This window comes from Phacochoerus africanus, chromosome 1 (genome assembly GCF_016906955.1).
Source record: "Phacochoerus africanus isolate WHEZ1 chromosome 1, ROS_Pafr_v1, whole genome shotgun sequence".
Classification (NCBI taxonomy): Eukaryota; Metazoa; Chordata; class Mammalia; order Artiodactyla; family Suidae; genus Phacochoerus; species Phacochoerus africanus.
In genome coordinates, this window is record NC_062544.1 from 114,872,084 (window position 1) to 114,899,783 (window position 27,700).

Here is a 27,700-nt window from a genome sequence, read left to right on the forward strand (position 1 = left end):
GGGCGGGGAGCATGATGTCACAGGGAGTGGGGGCTGGGGGAGAGGCGCGTCCTGCAGCATGCCCAGCTGGCCAGACTCTGGGGCTCCCCCTCCTCTCCCAAAGCTGCAGCTCCCACAGCACAGCCTGGCTCCCCAGGCAAGAGCACAGTGCCCTTAATACACATTGGTATGTGGCTGATGGAGACAGGCGCCTGGCCAAGTGTTGCTGTCACAAAGTCAAGTGTTATTGTGAAAAAGGAGCAGGGCTGCCTACATGCCCAGCTGCCCTTTGCCAGCATTTTTTTTTTTTTTCCTGGCTCAAAACCTTCCTGAAGTTCCAAGAAGTCTCAGAAGCTCAAGGGACAGGATTTTCCTAATTTAATAAGCAATTCCAGCTTTATAGGCAAAGCCCTCTGACTCCTTCCTTCCCCTGATACCTGTCTCCTTCCCTTCTAGAAAATACCACCAGGGTAATTTCTCCAGGAAAGGACAGGGAAGGCTCTTCATTTCCAGCTCACACACATGGCACCAATTTATTACAGAAATACACAGATACAATAATGATGTAATTATGCCATATAAATATTAACCTTATCCCTTTCCTTGTAGGTGGTTTGGTAAACCACTGCATTGTCCGCACCACCGCTCTGGGGCGGTGTGGACAATTAAAAGAGCAATAGTAATTATAAGAAGTGTGCTTTGAAGACAGAGAAATCACAAAACGCATCTCAACATATGAATACAAAAATAGAATTCACACACAGAGGCATTTCCAGGAGTGAATACTACACAGTACCATGGGGTATGGGATGGCGATCAGTAGAAGTGGCCATAATTTTCCAAGTGCAGGTGTCCCTTGTTTTTAACTCCTTCTCCCTCCATTTTCCAGAGTAACTTCCCCAGAGGAGCCTGCCTGGAGCTGGCCATGCCTGGGCCCAGCCTAGAGGCCACTGTGGGGCCTGGTTGCTTCTTCCTGGGATAGAAGGGCAGAACTGGCTGCATCTCTGACGCCCATTGCTGGGGCTCTAAGCTCTCTCCCCATCCTCTTCCATGGCCTCTATCTCCTCCTACCTCTTCTCCCCGCCCCTCCCCAGGGTCCTCTTCTCCTCTGCTGACATCCCAGCCGCAACCACCCCAGGCCAATGGCTTCCCAAAGTGCTGTCAGGTTTATCTCGGTGCTTCTGGCTCACTCTCTGTGCAGATGGGGGATTTCTATTTCTATTGCCAGGGAACTGGAGTTCCCTGGAAGGGGTGGGGGGATGCAGGGGCTCGGTCAAATCCAAGGCAGACAAGGTCTGCGTTTGAGTTCAGTGGGGGCAGGAAGCCCTGTCTTGCTTTATATCTGTTTTTTCCTCCTTCTTTCATCTTGGTGTTTAATGGAGGGAATCTGGAACCTGATGCTCTTGTCTCCTTCCTGTCAGTTTTGTGCGTCATTGACTTGTTCATATGCAGGCTGGGAGCAACTTTTCATTTAGTTCTCCTCCTCCCCCTTTGTGCTCCCCAGCCCAAGGAACACATTACTGCTGATGGCAAAAACACCTCCCTACACACCCAGACAGAATGCATCCTGGCCACCTGAGACTCACCGCAAGAAACAGCAGGACTTAGCACTTGCCCCTACATTTTTTTTCCCTTAAAAGAAAAAATACTTCATAAATGAACCATCCATAACAAAGTCTTATTTAGCAGAAACCAAAGATCCCAGAGTGGGAAACATCTGGCCCCTGGGCCAAGAGATGCCTTCTTCGGTCCTTGAGAATGCCTGACCTTGAGTCCCCTAACCCGTCCTAGGGTCTTCCACCCTCTCCCATCTCAAAAGTCTCAATCCTCTAGGGTCTCCTAGGCAAAGCTCTGCCGTGCTCCTGCAGCTTGCTCACAAAGCTGCCTCATCCCATCCTCCCAGGCTGTGGGCAAGCTTGCACTGCCCTAAGACAGCCCACCCCTCCAACCACCCCCACACTTCCCAAAGCTCCCCCCTCTCTAGCTCTAGTCCATAGAGATGGGGGATAATGCACTCCTAGAATCCACCTCCTCCCCACTCAACAGCACGGAGACCCTGATGGTGGGCAAGGGAGATTCCATTGGGAGCTGTGGGCCTGGCCCACCTTCCAGGAACCCTGGAAAACCCAGGAAACCCAGCCTGGAAGTTCCAGGGCCTGGGCCTGGGGAAGGGAAGTCAGGCTGTGTGATGTCCCTACCCCTTTCATCTATGAAGTGGGGCCTGAGGTCCAGACCAGACCCAGGGACCTCTGGCAGCCTATGCTTCTGTAATTCTGAGATGGAGAAGAGGTGTTGGGCAGTGGAAGGATCCACCAAGGTAAGATATAAGGGCACAAAGTGTGAGGGGGGTCTTTTTGTTCCACCTTCTCGGTGCCTCCGCTTTCCCTCCCCACCTCAGTCAGGGTAGGTCTTCCTGACCGGTGCTTGCTTATAGGCAACTTCTACTGTCCTCAGCTTCCTGAAGGCCCCCTGCCCCAACACCTCTTCAGAAGCACCCACACACCCACTGTGAGGGCCACTCAGAATTGCCAATGTTCTGCGGACTGGGTAAGAACCACCCAGCCCTCTCGCCTCCAGGCACAAGCAGAAATGTGTGCTGGGGGCCTTGTTTGAGAACAAATAGCAGGCCCACTGGGGTTTCCAGCAGCCAAAGGGTGCTGGCTCTAGCCTGGGATGGAGAGCAGAGAGGCAGGGAACAGGCTAGGACACAGGGCTCTCCATCAGGCCCAGCCTATCCTGTGGGTGGCCTGTTAGGCATCTGGGGATAAAGATTCCCATCTCTCAGAGGCAATCAGGCATGTTGGCCCCCCTCTCTCCTAGCTGGGTGGGTGGGAGATGCTGGGGGCTGCTGCTGGCCACTCGGCCCATCCCGACCACCCCTCCTCCTCTGTCTTTTATGTGGCCTCCACTTCCCGGGGCGTCCGGTTGCGCTCGGCCTGCACCCGGCTCTTCACCTTCTTGCCTAGCTCCAGCCCCACCCAGTTCTTGCCCTTGGCCTGTTTGCTGCGGCTCCGGCTGCGGGAGGGGCACCACACACGCTCACAGTACTCATCCACCCGGGGCAGGTTGGCAAAGCCGATGAGCTGCAAGATATCCTTATACCAGGCCTTGGAGGGGGTGGAGGCCAGGCCTTCCCGGGTTGCAGGCTCCTCTGGCCTCAGCCCCCGGGGAAACAGAGTGTCGAGCTGGGTAGCCACAATCACCTCCAGAGCCAGGCGGACCACCACCTGGGAGAAGCCATGCTCCAGCGTCATGCAGGTGTAGGTGCCCGCATCCAGGCGGTTGAGCCTGCGGAACAGCAGCCCCTGTTCTGTTTGCAGGATACGCTCATCTGTCTTTACCTGTTGAGGGTGTGGGAAGGCATGAGCAGGCCACGAAGCAGGGCCTCCACCTTCAACTTCTCTGCTACCTGCATATCCAAATTTTGCCATCTCGGTGCTCATTCTCCCCTTCCTAGTAGTTTGGCAGGCTCAGCTTCCTCGACTATGAGCTACTGGCAGGCAGGGCCTCACCCAGGATAGGGCCTCCAAAGGGAGCTTCTCAAGATTTGACTGGCTTCTCCCCTAGTCACCCGGGACCCCTACCTTGGCCTTGGGGGACCCTAGCACACATTCACAGGGAACAGAGTAAGTTAAAGAGTATTTATGGGCTATTACTCTGGCCCCAGGACCCGAACTGCCTTCCACTTTACACACACACACACAGGACTCTCCCTGTCTTTGTCTCCGTTGTTCGCGCCTCCTGAAGTGCAGGGCCCACAGCCCCATTACAGTGTAGGAGGTGGGGACACGGTTCTGATCCAGCCCCGTCTGTGGCCTGGACCCTGTCTGGGCTTTAGTCCACATGTGTGTACACTGAGGCTGCACTGCTTGGGTGGTGAGTGTTGTGTAACTCCATCTCATGGCTTCCCTGGCCCCCTGGGGGAGTCTTCTCAGTGCCCAGCCCAACAGCTGGCCCAGGGCTGGCCTCCCCCACTTCCCAAGCTGGAAGGAGAGCCCCTCCTATAATGAACCCGCTCCCTTCCCTTCCCTGCCCCGTGGGAGCAGCTTGAGAACAGTTCTTCACCCTGTCCCACCCACGCCAGCCTCAGACCCCAGACTGAAGCCATCTCTGGGGTTGACAGGCTTTCTGGATAGGGGAGGAGAGAGTCTAGGCAGACAGCTGGACTCCAGGGAGGGAGTATGGGACCATGCAGAGTGTGTGTGTGTGTGTGTGAGTGTGTGTGTGTGTGTGTGTGCGCGCGCGCGCACGCGAGAACCAGTGGTCAGGAGTCTGGGCCTAGGGCAGAGGAGGAATCCCTGGGAAAGAGACTCTTTCAAAGACTAGCCATATATGTAAGCATGGGGGTCTTCCTGACCAGCTCAGACCCCCTGCCCTCCCTTCCATCTCAGCTATCCCCTCTCAGATAGAGCTCAGCTCATTACCTGGGAGTGTGTGGGCTCCCTGTCACTGGAGCAGTTCTACCACATCTGGCCTGGGTGTTCCCAGATGGCAGGAACAGGGGCACCTCCCTATGGGCACCCCATGAGCTTAACGCATACTTTTCTTAAGTTGATCTTGGCAGGTTCCCCCCAGAGTCCATTCCTGGAGCTTGGGGTTTAGGGAGGGGTGGGACCTCAGGACACATGCAAGCTGGAGGCAGGATCCTCACTCACCTGGTTGGGTCCCTCATCCCCCCGACTCTGCAAGAACCAGTGCACGGTGGCCTGGGGGGACTTGGGCAGGCATTCTAGGAAGGTGCTGTTGTGCTCTGTGCCGTAGACCGTGGTGGCTGCCACAAGTCCCGCAGCTTCCTCTGGAGGGATTTGGAGGTGGCCTCAGCTCAGGAACTGGAGGACCCCCAGGACCACCGACTGACAGCCCAGAAACCCCCACAAATATGACAGGGAACTGGGGGGTCTATCAATCCCCCCAAGCAGCTCACTCTGCCCAAAGATCCTACACCTGCATATGGACAGGAGCTGCACACAAGGGAAAACTGATAGGAAAGGACCTCCTCAAATCCAACCCTGGGTGGAGGCCTGACTATGAGGAAGCAGCAGCAAAGTGCGAGAGGGAGATGGGCCTGTCTTTACTGAACCTGCCATCAGTGGGGAGGGGAAGTGATGGCGCCCCCTGCTGCAGAGGCCTTGCTGATGCTTCTAAATGATGGTGGGCCTGAAGAGGAGTGCTTACTAGAGGAGTGGCCTGAAGCCACACTTCACGGGATCAATGCCAGGCCACTGGGGTGAGTGGGGGCCATGTGAGAGCCCCGCTGGCGCCCCCATGCCTGTCACCACTCACCGTCCTGGGTCTGGCCCAGGCACTGCAGGGCAGGGTTGCCGTGACGGATATCCTGCCGGCGGATCCGGCGCTTGCTGGTGCCAGGCCGGTAGCGGGTGCAAGAGGAACCGTCCCACGCACAGTACGGGTCCCTGGCCAGGCAGCACTCTGCACAGGCACTGCCATAGGTCTCACACTGGTGCAGCTGCAACTGGGCCACTCCCAGCCTCGAGCCCACATACAGCATTTGCTGAGAGAGACAGAGAGGGAGCCCAAGGTGAGTCTGTGCTCCACCTAGAAGCAGCTGGACTCTCAGCCACCTTGGCTTTCCTGAGACCCCTGCTATTTTTAAGAGTCTTCCAGAACCTCTTGGGTGCATTCCCAGAAGCTCACCTGATCTACATCAGATCCTGTTAGGGCGTGGAGGGGATGAGGCACACCTGGAGTCTTTCCTCTAAGGGGCTTCTCCAGACCCTCCCTGCAGCTGACCTTGGCCCTCTACCCAATGGCCTTTATCCTGCCTTGCCTCTGACCTTAGAGATGAGCTCTGTGCTTTAAGGAATCCCAGTAGAAAGACAAGATTTACTCCAAGATAAACTGGGGCAGATGAAGTTGGAGGAGATTTTGCCCCTCACAAAAGGACACACAGCCGACCTCTAAAAAGTGACTCCCCTATTTGATTTAAAATTTGGATTTTGTTTTCAAGCACATTTTTGTCTCCCCTGAGGAATAATGGCCTTTGTGTATCTCCCCCTATCTGAACACAGGCTCATTTACTTGGGGCCTCCCACTGCCCCACCCCCTCCCTGGTTTCTTGCATGGGAATCTCAGCTCCCAGCTGGACTTTCAACCCTCCTTGCAGAGCCTAATCAGGCAGCCCCAGGGCCTGCCATGACTTGGCTTTTGGTTAGACAACAGCAGCCCTCAGGGAAACTCTGGGAGCTGGTGGGGAAGCTGGAGCAGTAGGGAGCCACGGCAGCTGCTCTTACCCTTTTGACAGAGATCTCCATCTCAGTGATGGGTGTTGGCACCTGGGGAAGAAGAAGCAAGACCTTCCCTGTAACCCTGCTCTCGGCCTCCTCTAGCCTCTCGGTGGAGGCCACCTTTCTCCCAGGTCAGTGCACTCTCTGGCAATTAAGGCCAGACAGTCTTTCCCACATGTCAGGTCATTAAAAGAGTCCCCTTGCCCTGACTGGCCTCCAAGACTTAACTAAAAGCACAAAGCCCCAGTGTCCCCTCCGCAGCCCTGGTCCCCAGCAGTGAGGCAGCTGTCTCAAATCACCCATCCATGTGGGACACACAACAGACTTGCTGTCTAACCCTCTAAAGGGGCCAACAGAACCCTCTGGGGACTTGGGATCTCACTAGGACTTGAGCTTGGCAGGGCTTTGTCAAGGGACAATCTCCTCAGCCATCCCTCTCTAGGTCCCCCAAATCGCAGCTCACAGATAGGTGTCTCCAGGCCCACCATCAATTAATAGCATCAGCAAGGCCTCTGCAGCAGGGGGCGCCATCACTTCCCCTCCCCACTGATGGCAGGTTCAGTAAAGACAGGCCCATCTCCCTCTCGCACTTTGCTGCTGCTTCCTCATAGTCAGGCCTCCACCCGGGGTTGAATTTGAGGGGGTCCTTTCCTATCAGGCCCCCAACTCACCTTAAACACCTGGAGCTCCTCCAGAACCACTTCCTCAGGCTCAGCAGAACCCTCCTGGAGGGCGATGACCTTGAGCACAGAACCAGAGTCTGGGGCAGGGTGGGAGGGGTCAGTGGGAGAGGAAGGGACAGTCTGGGTCCCTGCAAACCTCCCCAGCCCCAGGCCACCCACCGGTCCCCAGGAAGATGACATCATATGTCCCATCCTCAGCCTCTACACGGTCCACAACGATCTGACGCAGCTGCTGGGCCAGGTGGGTTTTGACAAGGACAGGGCGGTCCCGCCAGGGACGCACAGGCCGGAACATGAGTGGGTGGGCTCGGGCAAACTGCAGCACCTCATCCGGGTAATCCTTGGTGCTGCCAAAGGGTCGTCCTGGCTGTGAGGTCATCTTGCTGGGGCACTGAGGGTAGTGGCAAAGGGAGTACCTGAAGCTCCCTGGGATGGCACATTCCCCACCCCAGTCTGTTTCTAGGCCTCATTGGCTGGGCACGCCAGCCTCGCAGGGACTGCTCTCATTGTAGAAGAGACTCCTCAATGTGGTCAGGCTCAGCTTCCCTCCCGGCCCCGCCCAGGTCCTCTGGAGCCCAGCTCAGTTGCTGCCCTGGGGCTGCAGGCGGTCACAGTCCTATCCCCTGGTGGAGCCCCTCCTAGCATCTACACACCCTGCTCTGTCCCAGCCAACTACTCACCATGCCAGGGCGGGGAAAGGGCACCTTGCCCCCATAGGGCCCCCACTGGTGCTGGGGACCATCTTGGTGGGCAAAGGGCCCCTTGAAGACTTCCCAGATATCTGCCATGTGGTACACGCAGACGGCGTAGCCCTGGAACACAGTACTGCAGAGGACGAACAGGGACAGTCAGGCTAGGGTGGCTGTCACAGGCAGGAAGGGGGCAGCTTGGTTCTCTACGTAGGACGGAGGATGATGGTGCCTGCAGTCAGCAGAGACCTGAAAACAAGGACATCCAGGCAGCGAATACAGCCATGGTGTCACTGAGTCAGGGACAGAGATGGCGCCCATGGGGAGGCTGGGAAATGAAGGCAGAGGCTCAACAGAGGAGGCTGGGGGGTGCAGAGATGGGCCTGGGGTAGGGGTGAGGGGAAGCCCACCTGACCATGCTGAACAGAGCGTACACCTCCAGGCTCTTCCCTGCGCTGGGCCACAGCAGGAACACATCCTCTGGGAGACAGAAGGCCACCACCAATGCCCCCTACTCACTGGCCCTGAGCCCTCCCCAGCCCACAGCCAACCTGCCCTGGCCACGCCCTTACCCAGTTGGTTGAAGTGGGTCTCAGCACCGCCAGGGCCAGGCACCGAGCAGAGCAGCCTGGCCTTGAGGAAGGTGCTCCATTTGTTCACCAACACCCGCTGGCCGCCCATGTCATTCTGGGGGGTGGGGGCCAGTCAGCATGGGCCCTGACGACGGGCCCCTCCTCCTGCTCCTCCACCCTCACCCTTGGGGAGCGGCCTGGATGTCAGCTCCACACCCTTGCCTTGGTTCCCTGCTGCTGCGGGGGGCCAGTGCAGGATGGGGGACAGGTCTGGGAAGGTGGGTACGGCCAGGATTTGAACCTCACTGCCCCTTCCACAGCTCTTACCATGCAGACGCGGCCCACGCGGCTGACAGTGACTCGGCTCGGGCCCCCATCGGGTGAGGGGACAGTCTCCGAGAAGAAGAAGTACACCTTGTCATCGTCCTGGTCAGAGTTGTCAGGGATCCGGGCGGCCATTACAAACCGGGGATCTAGAAGGTGAGAGGATGAAGCTGGTGCAGGGCCCTCAAACAGAAGGGAAGGGGGGTTTGGTGGAGGCGAACCAATGAGGAGGGGAAGGGGCACAGGGACCCCATTGGAGGCTGAAGTCCCAGGCAGAGGAGTGGGGATGAGCCACCCTTCTGGTCTCTGCTCCAGAGTCAGTTCCTCCGCCTCACTGCCAGTTCCCGGGGCAGACCCCTGGGCTCACCGTGCAGAAGGTTCTGGTCAGAGTCAGAACGCAAGGCCGGCCGGGGACCCCCACTCCGGAAGATCATGGCCTCTCGCCCCAGGAAGTCAGCATTGAGGCCCGTGTATAGTTCCCCACCTGGGGTGAGGGTTGGGGGCACAGTCAGGGGAGTAAGGCCAGGCCCTGGACCTGGGTCCCCCCCCGCTTCCCAATGACATGAGCCAGCTCCCACCCTTGCCACATCTGCCTTGGCCTGGGCATCACTCACCTACAAAGGTGCTGGCGAAGGGACGGCTGGGCTCGTGCGGGCACCTCCCCCGCCCACTTTCTACACTGTAGGGCTCAAGATGGAGCACATGCTGGGAAAGGGAGGGAGGATGGGAGGGAGAGGTGTCACCTAAGACAGGGGCACCAGCCCTCTCCTAGGGAATAGCCATTGCGTGCAGCTGGAGAGTGGGGGTGAGCAGAAGGCGCCCTCATTCAGAGCCTTGCCAGCAGGGTCAGCTCCACCACAAAGGCGCCTTTCAGTGTCTAGCCCCTCTGTCCTGACCCAGGCTCAATGGGGAATGTTCAGGCAGCAGGGAGGAAATGTCACTGCTTCCCAATCCCTTGTGGGGCCATCTGGCTCACCTCCCCACGATGCCCAACGGCAATGAGAGCGCAGGTGGGTTGGAAGGCACCAGTGCCACAGGCCAACAGGTGAGTCCGGTTGTGGGGCTGCAGCACCCGCACAAAGTTGGCGCACTCCACCTGAGGGGGGAGGGGAGGGGAGGAGATGGACCGAGTGTGGGGGCACATTCTTCAAGACCATCAAGAGTCTTCAAGATCTGCTCCAAGTGTCCCCAGCACAGGCACCTAGGGAGCATCCCCAAGCTCTCCTGGGACTCAGGGCCTGGGCATTAGGTTAGGGTGGGGGCAGTCACTCAACAGCACTCACCAGAGGATCTCTTCCCTTGCGAACACACTCCTCCCTCTGTCCTGGCTGCGGTGGCCACAGGACCTGAAACACAGCCTGGCTGACCACTGACCTCACAGCCTCAGTTTCCCCAGCTGGCCTCCCATCCAGAGTTGCCTAGCCCTTAGACCCACTTCCCCTTCAGCCCAGCTCACCTCCCGGGCATCTGGCCATGCCTGGTCCAGCCGCAGAGAGTAGATGGCATCTCGGCCGCCCAGAAACAGGCGGTCCCGGTACTCATCCAAGTACAGGGCCCGAAGGTCCAGGGAGCCCCGAGGACCCAGAAAGATGGCAGAGCGGTTGACAGAAAGGAGGTCTAGGAGGGGGTGAGGAGGGGATCAGGGCTTACTGCTCAGCCCATTCTCCAGCCAATGTGTGGAGGTGAAGGGTCCCAGCTGCGCAGTCACCCTCCACACACACTCACATCTGGAAAAAGTTTGCATCCACAGGACTGCTGGAGAGCTTCTGGGAAATGACTCCTGGGGGTGGGTGGGAGAGGGGGCCTCTGAGCCTCCCACCCCGCCCAGCCCACCCAGGGGCCTGCCCCCCTCCCCCTCCACTCCTTGACCCTCTGGTCTTCAGTTAACGTCTCCTTCCTACTTGCCCATCTGTGCCCAACCCAGTCCCCAAGGAAGATGACTCCATGGGCGGCACTTATGGCAGCAAGCTGGATGAAGTGCTGGGAGAGCCTGGAGGAAGAGTGGGTGGTCTGAGCAGCGTGCGAGACTGACTCAGTGGGACAGGCAGACAGGCAGGGGAGAGCGTTCCCAGCAGGGAACATGTGGCTAAGGCCTGGGTGTAGGAGAGGCCAGGTATGGCCAGGTGGATCTCTAAGCTCCAGGCCATGGAAGTGGATAAAGAGGGTTTTCTCCTCCATAGATGCTGCCCACCCAGCCCCTGGGGATGAGGGTGGCTGTCTGGAGATGATGATCCCAGGAGGTAGGGATCCTGAAATAGGTCCTTGGGGTCCAGCTAGGTAGTTGGGTGTACAAGGGCAGGCAGCAGGAGGTGGTGGGAAGGGGTGATGGCCAATCTGGGGAAGGTCATCCTTGTCCCAGCACCCACTCTATTCCCCAATTCATTAACAGCCTCTTCTAGGAAGACCTCCATGGCTGAAAGTACTTTGTAGGGGGATTGGCCCTATTTGGGCCTTTTCTTGTAGTCTGACTACCCCCACCCCCAGTCACAGGGTAGTCCACATCTCCCTTCCCCAAATCCCTTCGAACTCTCTGGAGCAGAGCCATGTCTCCCCACTCAAACACTCCAGAGCAGGCCTGGGTCTCCCCACCTTAGACAAGGGTTCCCGGGGAAGGTGATCACCCATCTGGTTTCCCCAAGAAATATCTGTGGAGAGCTTGTGTCTCAGGGACCATTTCCACGAAATCAGAGAAGGCCTGTGCCAGCTGCAGCACAGCGGATCAGGTTAGATCTGCAGAGGAACCTCCTGGGCCAGGATGGGCAAAGAAGGTAGGCTTTGAAGAGCCTCTTGGATGGAGGGGAGGAGGAACGGCCAGCGTTGCAAAGTGGGCTGCTAGAGGCAGGAGGGGACTGAGGCTGTGGAGATAGGGTGAGAGACCCCACTGTAGGGCAGATAGAGGGACAGGATGCCGCTCTCTCTCCCACTGTCTGCCCTGGGCAAGAAGCACGGCTGCTTGCAGACAGAGCCTCCAGACCTGCCCCCTCTGCCCCCTCCCCATCTCTACTGAGGTCTCACTTCTTGTCTCAGTTGCCCCCTCAGGTTTTCCCCCCTGTGTGTCTCTCTCCTGTCTTCACCCTGGCCCCTCTTCCAGGACCTGTCCCCTTCCCCCTGCCTTCCTCCCTGGCTCCTGCCTCTGGCGGCCAGCTGGGAGCACCACACCGCCCGTGGGGAATGATTAAAGTCCTTCCCAAGGGCTGTGCAGGGAGTGACCGTATCCCTTTGGCTGGCAGAACAGACTGCTTGGGGCTGCCGGGGGCCCCATGGCTGGAGTCTCCCAGGGTGCAGCCCCCCCCACCCCCCAAGACACGCACACACACAGGGTACACACTGCCCTACCTCGGTAGGAGAGCCGCAGGCGGGGCACGCTGGGGCCAGGGCTGGGACTGCCTCCGTGGAGCAGGAGGCCCCCCAGGAGGCAGCAGATGGCCCAGGCTGAGGGGGCCATGCGGGGAACCAGGGGCACCACGCTACTTGGACAGCTGCCCTCGGTCCTGCCGCTGGTTGTAGTTTGCTCTGTTGCCGCCAGGCCTGCCACTTATAAGGCGGCGGCTCCACCCAGTCCCAGGCAGGGAAGGCGGGGAGGAAGAGGGAGGGGGCAGGAGCCCTGCCGCTGTCCACCTGCAGCTTCTCTCCTCCTTGCCCTATGATGCCTGTGTCAGAATGGCTGGTTCCTCACTGGGGAGACTCTTTCCCAGCTGGGGTGTGGGTGGGTTATGCAGAAATGTCTACAAACGCAAGACCCCAAGCTCTTGCAAACTGTTGAGGGAGGAAATAGCCTGGAAGAAAGATTAGAGATCAGAGGTTGATGGGCTGGATGGGGCTCTAGCTGGGCTCTCCTTTGCTCCTTGCCCCTCCAGTGCTCATGATAGAGCCCCCCGCAAACTGATTCTGGGCCTAGGTCCCAAGGGTCCAGCCCCCTGAAGTCTTGGCCTGGCTTCACAACTCCCCTGGTAGGGCCCAATTTGCCTTGGGGAAGTCATTCCAGCCCAAGGGGCTCTGCATTTTGGATGGGGGCTTGAGGCCTGGCCACACTTCACAGATGTGAAATTGGCAAGAGATGAATGCTCAGACTTCTCTACCAGACCTGTTCCTTTCTGGCCTCCAGGCTGGGGCAGGGGACAGGTTTTACCCCATACAAGGGAGACCCCCATTGCCCTGCTTCCCTCAGCCCTCCAGTCCTCCCAGAGCCTCAGGGCCCAGGGTGTCACCGGGTGAGAGGTGGGTTCTTCCCAGAATCCCCTTCTGCCCATAGACCCTACCCCTATGATTCCTCCAGAGTGATGGTGGAGGGAAGGTGCTCATACCCCTACTCCCTCTGCTCTGAGCTCTGAACAAAGGAACAGGAGAGTCATAGAAGGGGGACAAGGGGGGATGAGGCTAAAGGGCTGAATAAGGGCAAGTGAGGAGACCTCTCCCCCACCCCACCAAAACTGGCCCTATTTCTACCCTCCACAGTTGCCACTCTACCCCATTCCAGATTCCTACATGCAGACCCCAGTAGCCCTGGGTGCTAAGATTTCAACCTTGAGATATTGAAATTGGTGTTCCCAGGATTCTGGAAACTCCTGCAAGTTAGGCCTCCCAGATGGGCCAGGCTGAGCCCTCAAATGATAATGATGATTAGGAAATGGGGCAGCAGAGAGTGAAGGATGTGGACCAGGCCACATAGCAGCCTGAGAACAGGTCCTGCTCAGTCCTGCCCCATTCTGAGTCTCTCTTTTGCTTCTTAGGCTCCGGAGGGTCCTAGGACCCCCACCTCCCTTCCTATCTCATTCCTAAAAGGGAAATAGATCAGCCCTTTGAGTTAACATGAGGAAGACCCAGCGATTTGAACCCTGTCTCCTGGTCCCCATCTCTCCTCAACACATACATGCCTCCTGACCTGGGATTGGGCATGTATCCCCAAAGAACCTTGGCCAAGGCCCTTCCCTCTCTGGGTCTCAGTCTCCTTGCCGAGTCAGGGACCAGCCACCTTGGTTATAAAAGGCTCTATAAACTTTAGAGGAGTACTTGTGCAGGGGCTGCCGTGATAGTGATCACATCCTGGGCCTTCTGCATCCATCTCCCTGGAGAGATGTTTCAGCCTATAGACTGGGCTGGGAGTCAATGTCTGGCTAGAGATTCAGCTGGACAGCCTCTCAACCAGCATGTGGCCAGCAGCTGTGGGCGGTAGACCCAAAAACTTCTCAGAACTTCCAGATCACCCTGGGGATCTAAGCTCAGCCAGGCCTCCAGCTAGGGCTGCAGGGGAGGCTCAGGTCTCCTGGAGCAGCATGTGGGTACAGACTACTCCACGCTGCAAAAAGCAGCCTGTGCCAGAGGTTAGGACCCCCAGTTCTAAACTTGTCATGCAGCCTTGGGCAGATACTCTTCCTTTCTGGGCCTCTTTCCCAGTCTGGAAAGGGGTATGGATCGTCCTTTGGTAAAGATCTCTGCTTGGGGCTATTGGTGGGGAAAAGACTCCCAAGGGTCCCTCTGATTGCTGGGATCAGTGGGCCCAGCCACAGACATCTTGTGCCATCTAATGGACAAAGTGGGAATTGCAGGAGGCCCCAAAACTGCCTGCTTTGTCAGGCCCTTGTGATAGGTACAGGTACACAGCACAGACTCTTGGGATAGCAGGCAGTAACAAGGCAACCCCTAATATGAAGAGGCAGGGGCAGTGGGAGATGCTCCAGTGGTTGCTTCTTATGGAGGAAGACAAGGCGGGCTTCATGAAAGAAATACTATCTAGGCAAAGGATGACATAGCCCAGAAGAAGTGGAGAGGATTGAACATAGCAAAACAGTTAGAATTGGGTGATGTGTGCAGGAGAATGCAGTACCATGTGCTAGTTGGAGCTTGTCAGCCCTTGGTGGTGTACATGGTGATGTGTATTGTCATGTACCAGGTGCCCCAGGTAGGCATGTGAAAGGGTCCAGCCCAGAACTCTGGGGTTGGCATCACTGGAAGGAATAGATGTCCTTAGTCCCTCCCCCACCAACCTCATTCTGGAACAGAGATATTGGGAAAGTGTCAAAGAGCTTCCTACTTGTGGACCCTTATCTTTAAGGTACCAGCCAGCCACCCTCCTTGCACCCTTTTTGTAGCTGGCCCAGTTATCCTCCGTTTTGTTTGCAGAGGGCCTAACTCTTGGGGGCTTTTTCTTCTTCCCCAATCCCATCAGGATCTCACATCCCCTGGGTGCCCTCAGCTTCTGAGGCCCTTGTCCTCCTTTTCCCACCTCAGCCACTCATTCTCCATGTCACCACCAACGATGACATGACTTTCAGCATCCCATTCAGAACATCCCTCCTCTGATCCCACCTCCTGTGCTCAGTGTCCCCGCTGCTGCAATTCTCCCCTCCCTTTCGAGCCAACCCTTTCTCCCTGCCCAGCTTGGGTCCAGTCCCAGAGCTATGACCATGCCCCAGACACACTCCCAGAGACCCCAGCCACTCACCCTCTGCAGCTTTGCCCCTGAATCTCGCTTCACCCCTTGCTCAGTTTCACTAGGTTGCTCCTATCATCAAGTGCGCTTCCCTGGACCCCACATCTCTCCTTAGCTCCAGCCCATTTCTCTGTTCCCTGAGTGTCTGCAAAAATTCACCAGTGCTGTCTGCACTTGCCATCTCCCATTTACCTTGCCTTACTTCTTTGGTCCTTTTAGTTGCACTCCCACCCCACCACTCCAGTGAAACCCTCGTGTCCAGATGACCAAGTTGGACACAAGGCCTCAAAGCTCCCCAGCTCCATGAGCATCCATCAGCTGACTGCAATGCCTCCTTCCTTCCCTCCTGGGTCCAGAGGCCCCACACTCACCCAGGTTCTCTCCCACCCCACTGGCCACTTCTCCCCCCACCCAGATTGCCCAGGTGGGATTCCCAGTGCCCAGTCCTGGGCCGTCTCTCCCTACACACCCTCTCCCTAGGGGCCTCCTCCAGCACCAGGGCTGGGAAGGCACTTCTTACTCTGATGACACCTGACTTCATAGCCCTTCCTCCGCCCTCTTGCTTAGCTCTAGCCTCGCTCTGATGTCCCCACCAACCTGTCCCAGAGGTATCTCGACTTTGACAATGACAAAGGACCTTCCATCTCTCCTGTGATTACATAACCTGAATTGAGTCCTCAGGAAACACCAGGCAAATCCAAATCTCATTAGATTCTACAAAATAACTGGCCTGCACAATTCTATAGCGTCAGGGTCATTAAAGGTAAGGAAAGACTGAGAAACAGATCAGAGGAGAGTAAGGGAATGGGACGACAAGACGCAGTGTAGGATCATGGGTTGGATCCTGGTCCAGAAAGAGAACTTCATAGGGCAACTGACAAATCTGAAGGAGGTTGGCAGGTGAGTTAGTAGTTGTGCATCAGTGTTAATTTCCTGGGTTTGATCTTTTCCTGTGGGTATTTAAGACATTAACATTTGAGGAAGCTCTTGTGAAGTATAAGTGGGAGTTTGTGCTATTTTTGAAAGTCTAGAATTTCAAAATGAAAAGTTAAGAACTGTTAAAAAAAAAAGTCAAAAGGAAAGGAGGAACCTCCATTTCCCAATATTCCACTGCCAAACTTGTGCCCCGACCCCCCAGTCTCTCCTATCTTTTGGAGATGGCAGTTTCGACTTCGACTCCTTCCTTTCTCACACATCCCATTCAATCCTCCAGTGAGTTCTATCCATTCTAGTTCCAAAACATGCCCTCAATCTGTGTACCTTCCTCCACCCTTCTCTCCCCACTGCGCTAAGGGCCACCAGACCTCTCACCCTAAAGTTGCCAAGGCCTGGCAACCGGCCCAGTGCTGCCTTTCCACTCCTGCAAAGCTGCAGTCTTTTCCCGTGCCCTTCTGTGGCTGATTCCTGTGGCTGATTCAGATCTCCTCCAGGAAGTGGAGGAGATTCAGTGCCACCTCCTCTAGGAAGCCTTCCTAGACCATTCTATGTCATGGCCAGCACACTTCTACAATCCATTCCAACACTATGCGGGTTTCTTCAGTGCACTCCTCTCCCTCTTTGTCTTCCTGAGTCTACTATCAATTCCATAAAATTAGGGACTGGGACTGAGGATCTCAGCATTCAGCCAGTGCTGGACACAGAATATGCATGTGACTAAACCCCGGAATGGTATCCTGGCAGGTGGTGGCACCCACAGTAGCCACTGCCTCCTCTTCTGAAGTGTCATCATTCCTGGGTGTATATGTAGGTCCTTGAGTTTTCCAGCTCCTGAAGCCAGGATTTAGGGGACCCCTGGTCTCTCTAGGCATCAGGCAGCTACTGCCAGCTCTGACCTCCACTGGAGGCATCTCCAGAATTCCAAGACCGTCTCTGGAATGTTGGGCCTGTCTGGGGAATGCCAAGGCTGGGGCACAGGTGCAGAGGCTGTGGAGTGGCTGGGTGGAGCACGGACAGCTGCTGACATTCTGGCTGCAGCCTAGGCACAGTGGCAGCTGTCCCTCTTGCAAGCACCACTGCTGACACCTCCACTTCCTTGCAGTCCTCTACCTCCCCAAGGCCAGTTTCACTATTCTGTCTATAGTTCTGGCCTGGGTGCCCCCACTAGGCTGAGAGCCACCAGGCCCTCTGCATCTATTCCCTGTCAGGGAGGAAAAGTGGGCTGCTGCAGCTGATGAAGTTCATGGTAACTAGAAATCATGCCCATCTGGACCTGGTCCATCAGACAGAGTCCTCGGCTGGGGAGCCAGGTGGCTCTGCTCTTCCCAGGCTCACTGCATGACCTTGACAGGCCCGGAGCCTCTCTGGGCCCCACCTGTCAAATGGCCAAGGGGAGGCAGAGTAGAAGATATGCCCCTCGGTCCCTTAAGCCAATGCCGCCAGCAGGAAATCCAACTGAGTGGGCAGATGGCCTGGAGCTGCAGGCCAGCTGAGCTCCCATGTGCTCTGCTTCTCCCCAACCAGAACCGAGGAAGGGCTGGGGCTGCTGTGCTGCAGTGACTTCTGTCTCCAAGTAGTGGATCCCTGCCTGCCAACTGGCTGACCAAAACTATGGCCCTGACGGGGCCTGTGAAATACAGATTCCTGGGCCATCACAGCCTTCAGATGTGGAATTGCTGGAGGTGGGGCTGGGGCACCAGCAGTTATAGAAAAGAGACAGTGGGGCACGGAATGTGGTAGTCTCTGATCTAATCCAGCCCCTCCTGCAGAAGGCAGTGTGCAAGGGTGGTTAGGGTCTGGGACGGGGAAGGAAACTGCTGCGGCAGGAGTAGACCCTAGTGAAGAGTCATGAATGGAAGCCAGGCACCAGGCTCCAAGGAGCAGGGCTTTATTTGCATTCTCTAGGACAGGGCTGGGTAAGGTAGTCAGGGAGGGCCTGTGGTCAAGCAATACCCAAATTCATATCCTGGGGACTCTGGCTCCCTGCCCACAACCCCGGGGCTGGGCTGGAGTTGGAAGGTGGTACAGGCAGCTCTGAACGAAGGTCGGTGTTTACTCCACCCCCTTCATGAACTCCAGGAATTCTGCAGAGAGAGGGGCGAGCATAGGTCAGAGGTGGCTGGGTGCTGGCCTCTTGGCAGCAGGGATTCAGTTCACCCCCACTCACCGTCATAGTCAATGCGACCATCATTGTTCTTGTCACCATCTTTCATGAGCTCCTCGATGTCATCCTCTGTGATGGTCTCACCTGTCGCCTGAAGCATTATCTTCAGCTCCTCCAGGTCGATATAGCCATCAGCGTTTCTGCCAATGGGTGAGGGGAGCCTCAGAGCCCGTGATGGGGGCACAGAGAGGGGAAGAGGCAGCCCTGCTCATGACCCCGGGAGGCAGGGGAGGGCCACTGGGAGGTGGCGCATCCCATTCCCTCACTGTACAGAATGGGAGACTGAGGCCTTGAGGTCACAAGACTGTCCCCCTCTCCCCAGCTCTGCTAGGGTTAGGGTCAGAGGTCAAGGGTCATACACTCACTTGTCAAACATGCGGAAGAGGTCAGAAAGCTCCTCCTCAGACTTTCCTTTGCTGTCATCCTTCATGCACCGAACCATCATGACCAAGAACTCATCGAAGTCCACTGTGCCACTCCCTGGAGGGAGGGGTGTGGCACAGCCATTAGAGAAGGATGGTCAGAATGGCTGGCACTGCCCTTGACACTAGACCCCAGTGCTCTCACTGCATCCTCACACTAACTCTGTGAGGCCTGTGTGGTCCTTGGGCCCATTTTATACATGAGACGGCTGAGGTTCAGAGAGGCTAAAGATCTCCTTTAAGGACACAGAGTAATAAGTAGCAATCCAGGATTCAGGGTCCCAGTGAGCTGGGGGTGCTATGGGTTTGGGGCTGGGTGGGGAGGGGAGGGGGCTCACCGTCTTCATCCACCTCGTCAATCATCTCCTGCAGTTCCTCAGGTGTGGGGTTCTGGCCCAGCATCCTCATCACTTTGCCCAGCTCCTTGGTGCTGATGCAGCCATCCTCGGCGCCCAGCACGAAGATGTCAAAGGCTGCCTTGAACTCTGTCCAGTAGGGGAAGAGGAGAAACAGAGCGGCCAGGGCTCAACAGCCAGAAACCTGGAAGGTCAGACCTCTAGTTCCACCTGTTAACCTACCCACTTCCCTCTGACATCTGAAGTCAGAGAGAGAGGGACTCTGGCCTCTGGCCTCCAGCCTGGGGTCCTCCTACTCCCCAGCCCAGCCCTGCTGTTCCCCTACATGCGTGTTTGGGCACTCACCATTTTTCTGCTCTTCTGTCAGCTGCTCTACCTAGAGAGGAAAAGAGGTCTCAGGACTCAGGCTCAGGCCTTCGCTGCTGTGGAGGAAATCAACCCATTCCATAGCTGGGAAGACTAAAGCCAGGAAGAGGTAGGCCATTCCCAGGTCACGGAGCAGAAGAGGCCTCAGTTCTCCCTCCCTGCCCCCCAAAGCCCTGAGGTGACCCGGCTAGCCTCACTGAGACTGGGCTCAGGGCCAGGGTGACAGGTGGGAACCCCTTCCAGGACCAAGGTGACCCTGAGTAACAATAGTCATCGCCCTCCCCACCCCACCCCCAACCCCCGGCTGAAACCCAAGCTGGGTGGCCCAAGAGACAGCTGTCCCTCAGGTTGGGACAATAAAATCAAAGTGGGGCTAGGCAAAGCCACCCACTGTAACCTGACCGGGGTGGCCACTGGGCTATTTTTAACGGGGGACAAAGTTAAACCTGGTGATTGTTCTGGGGACTCTGGCATGCAGGGGGTGGGGCAGCGTTATCTAGCCCCCTGGCCTGCTGGAGCCTCAGGAGCCAAAATTAGTTCCCAGCCCCGCCAGGCCTTGTATGGGCATGGGGTGGAGGACTGCCCCCCCAGCTCCATGGACTCCTGCAGAATAGGCAGAAGCACCCCCTTCCTTTCCCCGGGCTGAGGGAGGGGTTCCCCTGGGAGCAGCTGTCCATGTCAGATGTCCTTGTCTCTACGGTGGGAGGAGGTCAGTAACACACCCCCCTGCTGGCATGGAATCACATCTGAAGCCCCTCAGTGGGCCCTGCAGGGACCTGAAGTGACCACCCTCCAGCCCTTACCCCTGGCTAAGCCGCTGATCCGGAGCCTGCCAAGCTGGATGGGGGCTGGGGCCTCAGCTCTCTGTTCCTTCTTCCGAGCTCCCCACCCCCATGCCCAGTCCCTCCCTGCCTGCCTTAAACTTCAGAGCCCCTTCTCCAGCTCAGGATTCCAGCTCTCCAGCCCCCTCCTCACAACCCCTATCCCACTCTCCACAGCATCTGCAGCCAGCCAAGGGGCTGGAGGGGGTGGGGGATTGTGGACATGTGAGAAGCAGAATATGAGGGGTAGCAGTGGGGGAGGTGGGGACAGGGAAACAGCAACAGAGCCTCAGAGGGAGAACTTGGAAGGGACAAAGAGATGGAAAGAGACTAGAAACAGCAAAAGTCCAGAGACCAGTGACATAGACTAGAGACATTTGGAGACAGGGGCAGACATGATGCCAAAGCTGCGACATCTTCCTCCACCCACCCTGACAGCTACCCACAGACCCTAAACTCCTCACCCCTTCCACACCCTGGAATGCCAGCCCCACCAGCCCCTGAGGGCCTGGATTCCCACCATCTCCTTCAGGTGACGTTGCCCCCATCATGAGCTGAATGAGCCCCCTGTGGGCCCACCACCCCAGCCCTGCCCAGGCCCATCCCTCACCGCAGCCTTGTAGATGTCATCCATACTGGCGGCTCACAGGGCAGGCTGCTGAGGTTGCCAGCAGCGGCCCTCGGCTTAAATAGCCCTGCCCCGCCACATTCCCGGCCCAGCCCACCCCTGCCTGCCGTATCCTCCACTCCCTCCCCTGGACCTGGTGATCTCACACTGGCCTGAGTCCCTGTGTCCTCCGCCCAGGGCAAGGAGAAGATGAAGGGCTATAAGGACCAGGTCTCTCTCCCTCTGTCCTCCATCTCCCCAGGGACTCTCCAGAAAAGTTTTTTGAAAAAATGAAAACATAAGCCCAGGACAGATGGGAGCTGTGTACAGGGGCCTCGCCTGGGGCCCACTATACTGCAGCTCCTGTCTGCCCCAGAGGTGAGGCCCCTATACACAGCAGCTCAACCCCTATCCAACCAAGGGAATAGGTGAGGCTCCTGGAAGGACTTGCTTGAGGTCTGGCTGAGGTGGCAGCTCCTAACTTAGGTTAAACCTCTCTGGAGCAGGGGCAGCACTATATAAGCAGAGGGTGGGAGAGCAGAACCCTCAGAGAAGCCTCGAATGCCAAGCTCAGAGTACGGTGCTGTGGTACTGGTGGAGAAGGAAGGCACTGACCTACCTCAGGAGAGTATGGGCTGGAGCCTTTCTGCCAAGGGTGCCAGAGAAGCCCTGCCTGAGACCTCTCATCTCCCCAGGGAGAGAAGTACTAGCTATGGGCTTGACTGCATTCAATCAGTCATTCCACAAATTCACCTACAGATGCCCCATCTGTGTAAGACTGTCCCCCTGCAGTTGGTTTACCACCTCTCTCTTCTAGATCTGGGTCTTCCCCTGGGTTAAGGCTCCTTCTCTGCCTGCGCTCCAGCACTGCAGTTCCTGGGTCCGGAGTCAATCTATCGCCCCCTCATTTTGAGCTCTAGTAGAACACCAGCGGGGGTCTTGTGCCAGATGGCCAGCACATAGCCATTGCTTCCACCTAACTCAACACCTTCTCGCAGAACTCACACCAGCTCCCTGCCTTGCCTGCCAGGCATTTGCGTGGACTAGCCCACTCAGTTCTCTGGAAGCCCATGTGACATAGATCTGAGTCTTGAAGAGGTTAAGAACTGACACAGTTATTCTGTCCTGCTTGCACTCTAAGCCCAAATTTTTCTTCTCCTTTAGCCTTCTCGTGCTCAACTGGGAATGAGCCCAAGAGCAAGGTGAGAGGTAACCACTGCCTCTTTTCTGGAGAAGGAAACTGAGACCAAGCGAAGCAGTGACTTGCTTCAGGTACGCCGGAAGGTGCGGGGCCATTGGTCCTTCCTTCCTGGGCCCTGACTGGCAATTCCCAGAGCAGTTCCCGCCCGCCCGGAGCCTCAGTTTCCCCCCGGCTGCTAGGAGCGCGGCGGGCGGGGCCAGGCAGGTACAGATTACGCAAGTGGACTGTCCCGGGCAGCCTGCGCACGCGCGCCATTGGCAGCTGCTGTCAATTACGCGCGAGGGGCGGAGCTGGGCGGGGCGCGAGGAGGCGGCCGGGCCAAGATGGCTGCTCGGTGAGCAGCGGGGGCGGGTGCGGGGGCCGTCGGGGGGCGGTGGGACGCTGACCCCGCCCCCTGCTGCTGCCAGTCTGCGCCGGGCGGCGGCGGCGACCGAGCCCGGAACATGGCGGCCGCGGCGCGCAGCTTCGGGCCCGAACCGGAGGCCGAGCCGGCCAAGGAGGCTCGCGTCGTGGGCTCTGAGCTCGTGGACACGTATACGGTGTGCCGAGGGCCCCGGTGCCTGAACTAGGGGTGGCGGCTGGAACCGATTTCAGAGTTGGGAGGTTGGGGAGGGGATCTGGGCCCAGCATCTGAAGAGGAGGAGGTGGGGGACTGCGATTTTGAAGTGGGGACCTGGAATAGCGGAATCTGGGGAAGGACCCTGGGCCCTGCAGTTAGGGAAAGAGGGTCCTGGGGTGGGGCCCAGGGAGGGGGCCTGGGAAGTGTACGCGTTTAGAAAAGCAGGCTAGGGTTGGGGAAAGATTAGAGGATAAAGGGGGTCTGCGGAAGACAGGAGTCGGGTTGAGGCGGCGGTCCCTCTAGATCTTCTAGGCCTTGAGAGGCGCCGGCCTGGGAGGACGTGACAAGGGGTCTGGAAGGAGGGGAATTAGGGAAAGGGTCTCTGATGGATGAAATCTACAGAAAGGGTCAGGGCCTTGCGGGCCGGGGCGGAGGAGACGGGGCCTTGATGTGGGAGGCCTGAGGTTGCAGTTGAGATTTGCTCTAAAAGTGAAGGGGGGCTCAGGTTCCTTGGGGCTCTGGCAGAAACAAAAATGGGGTAAGGGTGGAGCCTAGACACCGGCAATTGAAGGGGTGGCTCAGGGCTGAAAGCTTAAAACCGGGGAACCTTAGGGATCTTCATGGCTTTGGATTATGGGGGTGAGTTGGTGCTGTAAACTGCCCACGCACACTTCAGAGCTACGGGGTTGATGGAGGACAGCAAAGGGGGCAGGTTCCAGACTGTGATGAGTTGGAGGCCCTCCTGGGTCTGGATGGGATTGGGCACCTGGCCTACAGGCCAGGTTGGCTGCCTGGCAGGGACTGAGCATCTGAGCACCTCCCAGACTCCTGTCTTTTGTTCCTGGAAGATGGGAAGTATGTGGGGGGCTTTGGCCCCATCCCTTTGGACCTCATCCTAACCCTCCTCCAGGGTCATTCTTTCCTGTACTGGAGGGAGGGGATGGAAACTGCCAGGCTGGGTAGAGAGGCTGGGGACTAATTTTGTAGCAACAGGCAGGCCCTGGAGAAATGGCTGCTCCTCCATGGATTCTTAGGCTGAGTTGATTACTTTCTCCTCCCCCTTCCCTGCTTGCTTCAGAGAGGGGCGGGACCCTAGGACCAGGGGTCCTCATCCAGGTGAAAGTTGAGGTCTCTGAGTTGATGCCTGGCCGGCAGTCGTGCAGCCACTGCATTCAGTTGGAGGATAAGCTCCAGAAAGCTCTCCTTATTCCGCAGGGCTGAGTCCCTCCTCTGAATGGTTGTCAGGGAGATGGTGACCTAGACTGACCATACCGATTTGTGTCCTTTTGTCCGGGTATGCTGAGTTGAATATTAATGCACCTACCTTTGGTTGAACACTTGCTACATGTCAGGCCTTATATAAAGCATTTTGAATGCATTATCTTATTTGATTCTTAAATCGACCAGATTTTAAGATGGAGGAACTGAAGCTCAGGGAGAACTTAGGCTCTCAGCCACTTACGTAAGTGACATACATAAACCATAGCCAAGAAATGCCAGAACCTGATTCTGAACCCAGATCTTCCTTGACTCCAAGACCCGTTTCTTTTCTGTTAGGGCTTGATTGTCTATCACCGTTCTCTGCCACCCTCCCCTCAGCTTCTTAGTGCCTTGACTCCTAGCTCAGCAGCAGAAATAACAGCCATGAACATGAATCCACAGCTGAGAGCACTGGAAAAGGACTTGCTTCCAGGATATATGCAGAGCACCTGGGAAAGAATTATAGCAGAAAAGCTGGTGCTGCCAAACCTGACCCTGTTTTGTCTCCCTTAGAGGAAATGGCCTTCTTTGCCTGCAGCTCAGATTGGATTGGGCTTTGAATTACATGAAAGTTGGAGTTAAAAAACAAAAGAGATGGCTCAGTATAATGGCCACCTTTTCCGTCCCTCACTGTTGGATAGAACTCACATTTATCCAGTGTGCCTGCCAGATCCAGTTCTAGGGCTGTGGAAGAGGCTGAGAGGGAGCCCTGCTTTCTCAGTAGGGGTCAGGGACTTCTTGTTGCTAGCTAGGCAAGGGCTGTCGGTTTTCCCTTTTAGGTTTACATCATCCAAGTCACTGATGGGAGCCATGAATGGACAGTCAAGCACCGCTACAGTGATTTCCATGACCTACATGAAAAGGTAACCCTTGAGAACTGGGGTCCTGTGTCTGAGGCCTTGGGGGGCTTCTAGGCCAAGTCCCCATTGTGCCATGCATTGGTTTTAGGGCAAAACAGGCTCCGTGCCAGTTACATTAATAAACAGTTTATTAATGTAACTGAAAAAAAAACCAAAAAAAACCTGTTAGATCCTGGGAGTCCAACCCTTGCATGAGGCAGTGCTCAAAGAACAAATTTTAACTTCAGTTTTAAGATTGCCAGTCCTAGTTTGGATGTGAGGTGCCAGGACAGCTTCCTGGGGAGGGAACAGGTTTGAACTTGTTCCACCTGACTATACCTATTCGAGAACCTGTGCTTTAATATCTGGCTGTGATTCCATTTCTTTGTTTTTGGCAAGAGCTGCCTTTTTCTGGGTTGTTTATCACGAGTGTCTTAAAGATAGGCCACCGCTCTGATTGGGTTTCTTTCTGGCTTGGAAAAGATGGTGATTTTAGAGACCCACAGGTATTCTTTTTCCTGAATGTCTCGAAGATGGAGCTCCTCTTTCCTAATTCAATGGGTGTTTCTAGTGCTAATTGAACTTGCTGACAGATCCCAGGTGCACTAGTTGGTTCACTAATCCTGATACAACTGCCCAGGGGGCTGTGGAAGTCATAACAAGCACCTGCCCTCAGGCAGCTTGTGTTGGCCTAGCTCAATTACAGTCCCTCTTGGTCAGTGGTTGATGTGCTTATGCTTTCTTACAGCTTGTTGCAGAGAAGAAGATTGATAAAAGTCTGCTTCCGCCCAAAAAGATAATTGGGAAAAACTCGAGGAGCTTGGTGGAAAAGAGGGAGAAGGATCTGGAGGTCTACCTCCAGACACTCCTGGCCACCTTCCCTGATGTGGCCCCTCGAGTGCTGGCCCACTTCTTGCATTTCCACTTCTACGTAAGTTCCTCTCAGGTTTTCTCTTCGCCTGCAACCCCACAACCGCTAAAGCTCCCAGCAGCAAATCCTTGTAGACCTCAGCTTTAAGGAAAGGTAGGCTGGAGTTTGACCCTTAGGTTAGGAGATGGAGGAACATCCTTAGCGGTGTTGGAGTATGGGCAGAAGCATGTTCATCAGCAGATATGTGTTACATCAGGCTGACTGGCTATGGCCACGTTTTCCTCCACCACAAGGTATTTTTTTGAGCAAAAACAGCTGGTGGGTGTTTGAACAAGGTTTCCATCCAAATGGATGGGGTCAGGTTGGAAACAACTGACACCTGGCATAGACTGTTGAGTTGCTGGTTCCTGGTTCAAGACTCATTAGGAGGTCGTATGTGTTGGCAGAATATTGCCATCTTAGGGCATCATCAGAGTCCAGGGGTGCTGAGTGAGGATAGATGACTTCCTCCGGTGGAAGTTTATGTCTCAGGGCAGCTCTGGACTCTCTTCTGGATGGAGGGACAACTTTCATGGGCTGCTTGTGACAGGGTGCATTGTCACACTTCAAGGAGGGAAGTTTGGCGGTGTGAAACCAAAACATTAAAAAGCCATCAATTTCATTTCTGAGAATTGACTCAAAAGGGAAAAATTGGGAAACTGAGAAAAAGTTATGGGTACAGATGTAGTAATTCCAGGATTATAATGAGATACTGAAGACAAAAGCTCAACAGGAGGTGACTTAAAAAAAATTAAAGGGTGCAACCATGTAATTGAGTATTATTGCTGCTAGAGAAATGACAGTGTAGCTGTGGATTTGTTGACATAGGAAAATGAGAATATTACAATATGAAAAGAGCAGGCCAGAAAATGTTATGAAGGATATGGTCCCATTTTTATTAAAAAAAAAAATGTATGAATGTATTTGTCTAGGAAAATCCTATAAGGTTATATGTCGAAATACTAGGAGTAGTTGTCTCTGGGTGATAGATTTTTGGATGATTTACATTTAATTGCCTCTTTATGTGATGACAATGGGGAAAAAAATCCAGTCCCTTTCGGAAGGGACCTCTGGGTTGTGGTCTTAAAGGCCCAGGCTTGCTCAACAGGTAACTGTCTTGAGGTGTTATCAGAATAAGACAGCTGAACCTTTCTTCAAGTATTAGAAGGAGCCTGGAAATTTGGTGATAGTGCTAGCAGTGGGCTCGGCTTGGAGGGGCCATGTGAAGAAAAAGGTGGCATTTATAAGTGGGATATTTGTGTATATATCTTTGGATTTCATTTGGCATATGCCAGTGATATTTGGGGTTAGCAGTAGTTTCCTGTTGTACTTTTTGTGGGCTTTTGTTTTTTGCTTTTTTAGGGCTGTACCCGTGGCATATGGAGGTTCCCAGGCTAGGGGTCAAATCTGAGCTGTAGCTGCTGGCCTATACCACAGCCACACCAATGCCAGATCCGAGCCACGTCTGCGACCTACACCACAGCTCATGGCAACCCCGGATCCTTAACCCACTGAGTGAGCCCAGGGATCAAACCCGCAACCTCATGGTTCCTAGTCAGATTCATTTCCGCTGCACCACAATGGGAACTCTTGTGGGGTTTTTTGTTTTGTTTTGTTTTGTTTTTATGTTTTCTTTCCTTAGGAAAAAAAAAATGTCCGTTCCTTATGTGAGTCTTTCAGATGAACCTAACTGGTTAGTATTTTAAGAAATTGTACTTTAAGAAAGCTTTGATTAGCTATTTAAGGATAAGACCTGATAAATAGCCCTTCGCAAATAGAATTCACTGCTTAAAACCTGGGCCTTTGAGGCGATCTCCTCGCTGTCTCTGAACATGGAAAGGCCTGAACTGCTCTTCTGAGATAGGTTTGCCTGAGATTGGCCTAGGGCCTACCCCACATCTGTGGTTCTGTTTAGGGCAGGCTTTATTGCTTGGAGCAGTTTGGACATACTTGAAATGGCTGTTATCAAAAGGGCCTCTGATTTATAAAAATTTAAGGTTTAGAAAAAATAATTGACTCATTAAACTAAATCAGGGTTTCTCAGCGATGGTACTGTTGACATTTTGGGCTGGACAATTGTGTGGGGGCTGTTCTGTGCAATGTTAAGCAGCATCTCTGGCCTCTTCCTCCTAGATGCCAGTAGCAGCCCCCATTACCTTACCTCCAGGCTGTAACAACCAAAAAACCTCTCCGCATGCTGCCACATATCCCCCTGAGGGACAAATTGTACCTGATTGAGAAACACTAGATTAGATCTTCAAATGATTTTGGACGAAGAGGGCCCAGAAGATTTGTCAGCCTTTTTTACAGTTTGGGAACCCTTAAGGAATGTTTATG

General features: G+C 55.4%; 3 protein-coding genes across 10 annotated transcripts in view; 1 reads left to right on the plus strand and 2 right to left on the minus strand.

Annotated features, from left to right (window-relative positions):
• Window positions 1–485: 485 nt before the first annotated feature.
• On the minus strand, window positions 486–12,029 carry SEMA3G (semaphorin 3G). The gene is made up of 16 exons (XM_047776214.1): window positions 11,829–12,029; window positions 9,949–10,109; window positions 9,776–9,838; window positions 9,469–9,588; window positions 9,107–9,197; window positions 8,860–8,976; window positions 8,496–8,641; window positions 8,169–8,283; window positions 8,007–8,076; window positions 7,588–7,732; window positions 7,067–7,298; window positions 6,896–6,984; window positions 6,231–6,272; window positions 5,263–5,491; window positions 4,635–4,774; window positions 486–3,320 (listed from the first exon to the last, which is right to left on the minus strand). Exons 1-16 carry the CDS (start codon window positions 11,935–11,937, stop codon window positions 2,874–2,876), a joined length of 2,316 nt encoding a protein of 771 aa, XP_047632170.1. The 5' UTR covers window positions 11,938–12,029; the 3' UTR covers window positions 486–2,873.
• A 5,701-nt stretch (window positions 12,030–17,730) lies between these two features.
• On the minus strand, window positions 17,731–20,675 carry TNNC1 (troponin C1, slow skeletal and cardiac type). Its single transcript, XM_047754463.1, has 6 exons — window positions 20,598–20,675; window positions 19,146–19,176; window positions 18,783–18,929; window positions 18,388–18,502; window positions 18,026–18,162; window positions 17,731–17,942 (listed from the first exon to the last, which is right to left on the minus strand). Exons 1-6 carry the CDS (start codon window positions 20,619–20,621, stop codon window positions 17,911–17,913), a joined length of 486 nt encoding a protein of 161 aa, XP_047610419.1. The 5' UTR covers window positions 20,622–20,675; the 3' UTR covers window positions 17,731–17,910.
• Window positions 20,676–22,178: 1,503 nt separating this feature from the next.
• Window positions 22,179–27,700, plus strand: part of NISCH (nischarin) — a 34,976-nt gene continuing 29,454 nt past the window's right edge. For 6 of the 8 annotated variants that reach the window (XR_007134413.1, XR_007134415.1, XR_007134416.1 and 3 more), the window contains exons 1-3: window positions 22,179–22,334; window positions 24,394–24,477; window positions 25,202–25,384. Coding sequence is in view for 5 of the 8 variants with exons in the window: in XM_047776278.1 (XP_047632234.1) it covers window positions 22,239–22,334; window positions 24,394–24,477; window positions 25,202–25,384 (363 nt within the window). In the remaining 3 variants the exon portion in view is untranslated. The remainder of the gene's footprint in view (window positions 22,335–24,393; window positions 24,478–25,201; window positions 25,385–27,700) is intronic. The other 2 variants (XM_047776245.1, XM_047776256.1) reach the window with 1 other exon arrangement.